Source organism: Argentina silus (genome assembly GCF_951799395.1).
Source record: "Argentina silus genome assembly, chromosome: 15".
In the NCBI taxonomy this organism is placed as follows: domain Eukaryota; kingdom Metazoa; phylum Chordata; class Actinopteri; order Argentiniformes; family Argentinidae; genus Argentina; species Argentina silus.
This window is the reverse complement of record NC_139669.1, coordinates 9,953,451-9,962,150: the sequence shown is the minus strand read 5'-3', so window position 1 is coordinate 9,962,150 and position 8,700 is coordinate 9,953,451. Positions and strand designations below refer to the sequence as shown.

The following is an 8,700-nucleotide window of genomic DNA, read 5'->3' as shown; positions in this document are numbered from 1 at the left end:
GGTCTGTTTCCCTGAATGTGACCATTCTGTGCTGATGCTCTACAGTGCTCTTAACTACAGTATGTAATGCCTGTGTACTTTTGCTAGTTCCCTGTGTTGTAATATTATTTTGTGCAATACCATGTAACGTCAATCCCTGGATCACTACTTTACAATTGAAAACTTTGTACAGGTTACAACGAATAGGTTTGCATGGTTTCGGGAATGAAAAGAGGATGATGCATTGGCTGAAGTTGTGTGTTAACTGTTACATAATGCTGTGTAAGACAAACTAAGGTTGAATAAAATCTCTTATCCTTTATTGTGTTATTATTGTGTTATTATGTTAATACTCTATGGGGCACTTTCCCAGACAGAGTTTAATATAAATCAGGATAGGCCTAATTCTACTTAAATTAATCCAGAGTAAAACAATTGATTTCTGATTACTTAGTTCTGGAATATGGAATCCCTGACTAAAATAAGTAAGGATAAATCATGTTCTGTGTGAGGTTGCTTCAAAAACATGGGATGGAACACAAATTGCTATTGTTTGCCTTGTGGAGAGCACTGGAACAACCTGTCACATGACACCGTCTCACAATTAGATCTTACATTAAATCAGGAGTATGCCGAACAACGTGGGAGATGAAAACAAAACAAATTGTTATTTAATTTGAAATTAAAAAAACTCAACGCTAACTGAATGTAAAACATTATATTATTGAGAAAAATCGGCATGGTTCTGCAACAGAAGCCAAGTAATTGAAACCTACAGTTTCCATGAATTCAACACAATGAAGAAGCAGGTGAAGCCTCTTAATCCTAGACTATAGATTGCATGTCTACAATGGGTGCCCTCTGTGGTGCCCCCAATTTCCCAACATTGTCATTGACTAACTGCACTAATCTTAAATTAAACCTACCTCCGTCAAAGTCTAATTTAAGACTTCACTTACTTCTGGATTAGCTGATATTTTTATTCTGGAAATCAGATTTATTAAACCCTAATTCGTGAAATTCTTTGACTATTTTAAACTGTCTGTAGATTGAAGACCCATCTCTTCAGGCTACATCTTAACGGTCCCTCCTAAAGACCTCTTCACCCTCACTACCCCCCTGTACAAGTTTCTCTCCTGTTAAAAAAAAAAAGAGAAAAAAAGAAGTACATTTTCCTTCTTCTAGCATTGTGACTGCCTATGGCCCCTGGTCTGAGCATTGATTACTTTATCTTATGATGACTGATGGATAGATGATTCACTTACTTAAACAAATGTATTTGTTATAAGTCGCTTTGGATAAAGGCGTCTGCTAAATGCCATGAATGTAAATGTAAATGAAACGCAAATTTTAGCAATTTTAGTTAGTCCAGTGCAATTTAGTCTAGGATTAGGTTTTGTCTTAATCTGTGTCTGGGAAACCGCCCCTATATTTTGGCTCATTTGAGAGAACACGGTATCTATTCACAGCAGTAAAATGTGTTTGTTTAATTAGGTCAATACAATTTCAAATTAAGAGATGCCCTCGTTCTTGAACACAGCTCAGAATTAAGACCTAAGCACTACACCTCCCAAAATGCTACTGGAGTCATTACGTCAGGCTTCCAAAAAGGGAAGGAAGCACATGCGTTCCTTGGCTGCTGAAAACAGTTTATCATCCTGCTTTTCCAAAAGTTTACATGATATTTTACACGTCAGAATATTAGGTCAACTTTAAAGAGACACATCTCAGTTCTGATATTCAAGGTATGTAGCAAGCGTCTATTTCTAGCTGTTTAATAAAGTTAGCCAGCGGTTGCGAGCTGTACAAACCCACCTAGCAAGCAAGCTAGCTAATACAGCTACAGATGTATAGCAATATCTTGCTAGCATGTTCCGTCGTTTGATATGGTCCGATTTATGTTGCTCTCATTTGTTAACCTAACAGCAAATACTTGCTGTGTATGAGAGCTGCAGGGGCTATGGTCGATGTAAGTTAGCCCCAGAGCTAGTTAGCTAACTGGCTACATGTCCTGAAGCATGCACGCAGTCAAATGACATTTCATTTACATTTTAGACATTTAGCAGACGCCTTTATCCAAAGCGACGAAGTACATTTGTCTAAAGTAAATGAATCATCTATACATCAGTCATCATAAGGAAAACAAATCTATGCTAGGACCAGGGGCCATTGGCAGTCACAATGGTAGAAGAAGGAAGGATTACTTTTTTAAAAAGTAGTGGGGATGAAGAGGTCTTTAGGAGGGACAGTCAAGATGGAGCCTGAAGAGATGGGTCTTCAGTCTACGGCGGAAGATACGTAGTGACTCTGCAGTCCTGACAGCAGTGGGAAGATCAGTGAGGAATATGCGACGCCTGTATAACCTGTATACTTCTTTCATCAGCTGGCGACTACAACTAAAGCACAATTTCAACAATGTCGCAGGCGACCAAACGTAAGCACGTTGTGAAGGAGGTTCTGGGTGACTATGTCACACCTACAGCAAATCAACAGATTGTCAGGGTGAGTGTTATGCCAGTATTGTACTGGAGCTAACTGTATCCATGACAATGACAAAAGTCAACAGAGTAACTCATTAGCTTGACAGAATGACATGATGAAATGTTCTGGTTCTCCCTCAATTACTGTGTCTGGCCGCCTGCCTAAAACTAGCCAGCCAGCTTTGAATTCCTAAATTCATACACCCATCTCTATCCCCTTCTTAGGTCCTTGGTAGTCGTGGAAATAACCTACATGAGGCAGTTACAGCCCAGGGGGAGAACTTCCTTGTGAGCATGCCCCCCAAATTCCGCAAGAATATCTGGATCAAGAGAGGTATGCTGTTGTCACATTGTGGCCTACAAGAGTAAATGCATACCTACAAGACGTTGATTAACGCATGATGGCCTTTTCAGTACTCTTGCAGAACTAGTTTGGCAATGTCACAGGTGTATTCTTGTGCATATTTGCATATGCTTTAGTATCTATCCCTTAGGCACACTAAGCACCTGCATTGTACATTGAAATTTAAGTATCTGAAAAATACAATGCCCTTGTAGAAATGTGTTGAACTGCTGCATGATTATTGAAACATTGCGTCTCTCTCGTAGGTGACTATGTGATTGTGGACCCTATTGAGGAGGGGGAGAAGGTGAGGGGAGAGATCAGCTTCATACTGTACAGGGATAACATCCAGAATCTGCAGAAGCTTGAGCTGTGGTGAGTGTTCGGGCTACCTCTCTCATCATAATGATACTCCATTTCCAAACACACCATCACATATTGTAAACATCAGCAGACAATACATTTTTGAATGGCAATACCCAGTGTTACTGATTAGAAGTACTGCATCAGACTAACTCCCCTATGTATTTGCTGCCCTATTCTAAATGGCTTCTAAAATCTTTAGAAATCTTTCTGAAATCCTAATGTCCATTTTGATGTGGTTTGTCTTCTGACAGGCCAGAGGGATTCACAGAAGAGCCCTCGTTGGAGGAGAGGAGAGACGGACAACAGCCCGTGGAGAGGAGGGAGAACAAGGACGAGGAGGGGAGCGACCACTCTAGTGACTCTGAGGACGACGAGAGTGACCTTTTCGTCAACACCAACCGGTGCAACTACCACTACAGCGAGAGCGAAGAAGAAACTGAGGACGAAGAGGACAAAGAGGATAAAGCGGAGAAGGGCTTGTAGTGAAAATGTTGTTGAAGTCACAAGACACTTCCTTGGACAAACATTGACGCCAGAGATTTGACTTGATGCTGCTCAAGAATGTACAGTGTGTGGAATTGGTGTTCGATTTAATGAGCACCGACCCATTAAATCCAGTCAAACAATTAACATTTTAATATTGAGATTGATTGTTGTAATCATTTAGCATCCAGAGGACAGCTATTCTGCCACTGAATACATTTTGTGTAAATAATGTGGCATATACACTATAGGCCACTTATACCACCACATCTATCCTCGAGAAATGGGAGCCTGCTCTTTCTTGCCTGTGCTGGTGGAATTGGAGGAAAAGTAGCCATGACATTCCTGACTGAAGAATAAATATAAATTCTGTACATGTAATTGTGTAATTCATTTGTATAAATAAACACATCTGTATCTGACTTAAAATTGTATATATGGCTTTGTGAGTGTTCAGTTTCTGATATGGCACATACAGTGCCCTGTGTAAGTAATGGGACAGTGAAGCATTTTTCTTTGTTTGGCTCTATACTCCAAAATGTTGGATTAGAAATCAAACAATTATGCAATTGCACCGGTTGGTGTTGACAAAAAGGTTGAAATATTCTCTGCTTTTATTTGATGGTATTTGTGTACATATTGGTTTCACCATTTACTGCAGCCATCTTCAATCCTATCAGGAAATCGGATGCATGTTCAATTGGATTTAAATCTGAAGATTGACTTGGCCAATCAAGAACTTTCCATTTGAATCCAATGGATTTGAACTTTTGAAAAGAAGAAAAAATGCTTCACTGTCCAATTACTTACACAGGGCACTGTATCTATCTGTGTAGACTGATCCACTTAAATAACTTACATTCAGATGTTTAATACTATTTACACTTGTAGAGCTTTAGGCTGCTCAAATTTGCATGAAATCTGATTCATGCTTATACCGCTGCATGCACAGTCTAAACCGCTTAACCTATTAACTTCAAATAAATGTTTAATGCCCAGATTTATGCAACTCTAACCATTTTTGTTTCCATACCATTTATACTTTTTATCTATTCATTCCTATGGCCATTCGCTCTGAATGGTGACATTTCAAAATGTACCCACTTTTTCATATTTTAAGCTTGTCACCTCAATTAAACTGTAACATACACTCACCAAACACTTTATTAGGAACATTATGCTATTACTGGGTAGGGCCTCCCTTTGCTCTCAAAACAGCCTCAATTCTTCGTGGCATTGATTCCACAAGATGTTGAAAACATTCCCTTGAGATTCTGGTTCATGATGATTTTTCAGGTGCACTTTCAAGCTGTAAACTCCTGTTCTATCACATTCCAAAGGTGTTCTAATGGATTCAGATCCAGTGACTGAACAGGCCACTGGAAAACACTGAACTCATTGGCATGTTGATGAAACCAGTTTGAGACGACTTTTGCATTGTGACATGGTGCATTATCATGCTGGAAGTAGCCATTAGAAGATGGATAAATTGTGGCCATGAAGGGATGCACATGGTCAGCAACAATACTCAAATAGGCTGTGGCATTCAAGCGATGATTGATTGGTATTAACGAGCTCAAAGTGTGCTAATTAAACATTACCCACACCATTACACCACCTCCACCATAAGAAGGTGTACAGGTGTTCCAAATGAATGCTCAGTGAGTGTATGTAGACTGACTGCACTTAAAGAACTTCCATTCACAGTTTTGATACTATTTTGGCTTTTAAAACTTTAAGTCTTTTTAAGTAGCATGAATTAACATTGGTTCTATGAGGACCATTGGGTTCCTATGATACATTTAAAAATCCATCTCCTCTTTCATCTGTTAAGCTTGACAACTCAAATCCTGCTTTAAAACGTGTACTGACTGGCCTACTTAAATAATTCACAGTTTTTTGATACCATTTAGACATTTTAGCCATTACACACCTTTACACCCTATTGGCAGCTCATAAAGTAACACAGGTATCTTTCTATCCTATATATGCCATTTAGCTGACGCTTTTATCCAAAGCAACATTGCAGTGAGTGCATACATTTCAGTATATATGGTTCCAGCAGGAATCAAACCCACAATCTAAGCGTTGTTAGCGCCATGCTCTATCAACTGAGCCACAGAGGACCACAGGCCCAATCCTTGGGCCCTATCCCTCACTTTACTTCCTCCTTCCTCAGGGTAGTGTTCCTGCATTGGGCCTGCGTGGCTTTCAGCTCTGCCCACAGCCGGATGATCTGATCAGGGCTCCGTTTGTGGACCATGAGAATGGTGTGGTATGCACATGGCTTCTCCCCTTCCTTTTTGGGGAAATCGAAGGTGAGGAAGGCTGGGTGGTGAATGGGATGCACTTGGAGTCTGTGCAGGCACATGCCCAGGAAGACGTCGTCGATGGGGAACAGGTGCACCCTGCGGGAGATGAGGTGTAGTTGCTTGGCCAGGGTGCCCGAGTACACCACCCCTCCCCCGCCAAGGTATGAAGGGTACAGGCCTTTGTAGAAGCTGGCTGGAACAAAGTACTTGGTGGTGGCAACCCTGTTGGGCTTGGCAGCATTGATCACTTCCCCCACCACAAACCCCCCCAGGTTCCTGATCCCCCCTGCCAGGGTTGTCTGTTTCCGGAGGTAGTCCAGCAGGGCTGGGGTGTGCACCAGGATGTCGTCGTCCCCTTTAAAAACGAATCTCGCGTCAGGGCAGTGGTCGGAGAACCAGTCCCAGAACAGCACGTCCTTCAGAGTAAGGTTGAAGAAGGAGTCGTGGAAGTCCCACTGGAGGATGTCCCCATAGATCTGACTCTCCTTCTCCAGCAGCTTACTCGTGTCCACCGAACCAGCAGAACCTCCATTTTTCTCTGTGTGGTTCTTCCCCAGGAGGAAGACCCTTTGGACGTCCCCACCACTCCCCCTCACCCCTGTTACCCACTTGGCTTGGCCCCACGTCTGACGAATGGCCTGCCGTCTCTCAAAATTCAGCTCCTGGGTCTTGATGGCCAGCAGCAGGAGGTGGGCTCTCTTCTGCTTCACTTTCCCAGCCCAGCACCTTGCCCTGGGGGGCTCAATGAGGATGGGATACTCCTTGGAGTGCATGGAGTGCACAAAGTCCCTCATTTGCTGGGGCAGGCTGGAGAAATTAGCCATTCTTGCCTCCATGTCCCCAATTTCTGAGAAACCTGCACTCAGAAGGGACTGAGACCCTGAATATTCATTGACAGTTTTATTGTTATTGTCCTCTTTGGAGGGTTTAGGCATAAAGATGGGGTTGTAACGGAGGTCGATGAGCCTCTGGAGCTTGTTCCAGACCGCCCCTTTGTGTGGATTGAGGTCCCAGAAGGAGTTGGGGTGGGGAGCCAGCCCATCCGTTCTGGATGCCCCTGCTGCGATGAAGTGAGTGGGTAAGACCTCCGTGCTGGAATAGGTCATATTGTAGCACATGACCAGTGTGACATAGAGAACAAGAAATGCTAGCAGGATACAGGGGGAACACAGGCACAGGAGCACCTTACCCCACCGACACCAACATTGCGCCATTCAACTACAGGAGAGAAGAGTATACAATAGGGTAAGAGGAGAGCATATAAGTAAGTGTCAATAGAGACATTCAAATGCAAAACAAAAGTGCCCTAAAGTCAAGTTTGGTGAGGGTTAGTGGGAGAGGAATGGGAGAGTTATGGGTAGAAGAAGACAGGGAAGTTGAGAAAAGACAAAAGAGAGGAGAGGAAGGAAAAAAGGGAGGAAGAGAAGGGTATGTGATATCATCACCATGACAACAAAATGAACGCAATGATAATAATCATATGATTTTCAGTATTTAAGTATTTCAAGTATGTCACAAACTTGCCATTGAAAACAGGCCGATACAAATGTTAACATTGCAACAGTTTATATCATATATACTATTAGAAATGCATGTAAAGAGTAATTTGTACATGTTTTTATCAAATATAAGATCACAAGATTAGAAATGTAAGCTTACCTCGATGTTCCTATTAAAAGGGACCTTCTCCCATATGCTGCTTGTAGAGCAAAAGAGCAATAGGCCTACTTGTCATATATCAAATTCATCTCAAGGCTCATGGAATACGTCGCTCCCAACTCGTGCCAGAGACAACCAATATATTAGCGAAACCGAATGAATTAGTCCAGTTGCACAACAGCTTCAACAACATTCCTCGTGAATTCGCTGTCCCACAAGCGTGGGTGAATGACAAGGAGCAGCGCGGTGGGGAAGAATCTACCTAGAATGCTTTACAGGTAGAGCACTCCCACTGCTATTTATGCTTTCTTTTACAACCGCCGATGACTTTAAATGAGATAAGCAGAGGTGTGGTGGCATATGGTGGTCACAGTCCAGTTTATCAGACGATATTTCGATTTTTTTATTCTTTACTCCCTACTTATACGAACGTTTTCCTCTTGAATACATTATCATGAATGCATCTTTTTAATTTTGGGTCATTCCTACAATCTGGTGCCTTTTGTGCCCCCATGACATGCCTAGCACATATTTTGAATAGGAATGTAACATTTTTATTGTATAGTTAGACCCCTTTTACCATAAAACACAATGATATGTAACATGTACATTTAATTGATAATAAGCCTTATTTTAAGTTACAAGGTCCAAAAACACAGGATTGAAGGAATGACCCTTTATTGAGGCACAATGAAATGAGGAAATGGCCTTTATCGGTGGAATAAGATAATCCCCCGCAAATAGATGCTGTATGTTTTACCATGAGGTGTGGGTAAGAATAGCTTATACTACATAGAATTTCACAGAATGAAAGCCAATGTAACCCTGCACAAAAAAAGAAACATGAAAGGGTCTGTTTGCCAAGTTACACCTTATCTTGTCTTAAATATAGATAACTGTCTTATCAGCACAGTAGTGGTGGATAATGAAAGTCACTTAACAGGGGAGAAATACATTGCCCCCCCCACCAATTCATGCCTATCAAATGGAACCTTAATTATAATAATAAAAAAGATGCAATACATGGCATTCTTGTAATGCAACAGAACATGAAGGGAATTCATACCTTGTTAGTAAT

General features: G+C 41.6%; 2 protein-coding genes across 3 annotated transcripts; one reads left to right on the top strand and one right to left on the bottom strand.

Annotated features, from left to right (window-relative positions):
• The first annotated feature begins 1,587 nt into the window (after positions 1 to 1,587).
• Positions 1,588 to 4,625, top strand: eif1ad (eukaryotic translation initiation factor 1A domain containing). 2 transcript variants are annotated; one of them, XM_083685967.1, is made up of 5 exons: positions 1,588 to 1,724; positions 2,363 to 2,481; positions 2,685 to 2,793; positions 3,069 to 3,177; positions 3,420 to 4,622. In XM_083685967.1, exons 2-5 carry the CDS (start codon positions 2,395 to 2,397, stop codon positions 3,649 to 3,651), a joined length of 537 nt encoding a protein of 178 aa, XP_083542093.1. In that variant the 5' UTR covers positions 1,588 to 1,724; positions 2,363 to 2,394; the 3' UTR covers positions 3,652 to 4,622. The 2 variants fall into 2 exon arrangements, with proteins under 2 accessions (XP_083542093.1, XP_083542094.1); XM_083685968.1 differs by lacking the exon at positions 1,588 to 1,724 and having other exon boundaries at positions 2,392 to 2,481; positions 3,420 to 4,625.
• Positions 4,626 to 4,808: 183 nt separating this feature from the next.
• On the bottom strand, positions 4,809 to 7,728 carry LOC310815976 (N-acetyllactosaminide beta-1,3-N-acetylglucosaminyltransferase 2). Its single transcript, XM_083685949.1, has 2 exons — positions 7,623 to 7,728; positions 4,809 to 7,181 (listed from the first exon to the last, which is right to left on the bottom strand). The coding sequence occupies exon 2, from the start codon at positions 7,175 to 7,177 to the stop codon at positions 5,807 to 5,809; it is 1,371 nt and encodes a 456-aa protein (XP_083542075.1). The 5' UTR covers positions 7,178 to 7,181; positions 7,623 to 7,728; the 3' UTR covers positions 4,809 to 5,806.
• Positions 7,729 to 8,700: the final 972 nt, after the last annotated feature.

Bases quoted from the DNA above. Each gene is read 5' to 3' on its own strand.
- eif1ad (XM_083685968.1), top strand. From the start codon at position 2,395: ATGTCGCAGGCGACCAAACGTAAGCACGTTGTGAAGGAGGTTCTGGGT. The intron at 2,794-3,068 runs GTATGCTGTTGT...TCTCTCTCGTAG, and splicing joins GAATATCTGGATCAAGAGAG to GTGACTATGTGATTGTGGAC. The intron at 3,178-3,419 runs GTGAGTGTTCGG...GTCTTCTGACAG, and splicing joins CTGCAGAAGCTTGAGCTGTG to GCCAGAGGGATTCACAGAAG.
- LOC310815976 (XM_083685949.1), bottom strand. From the start codon at position 7,177: ATGGCGCAATGTTGGTGTCGGTGGGGTAAGGTGCTCCTGTGCCTGTGT.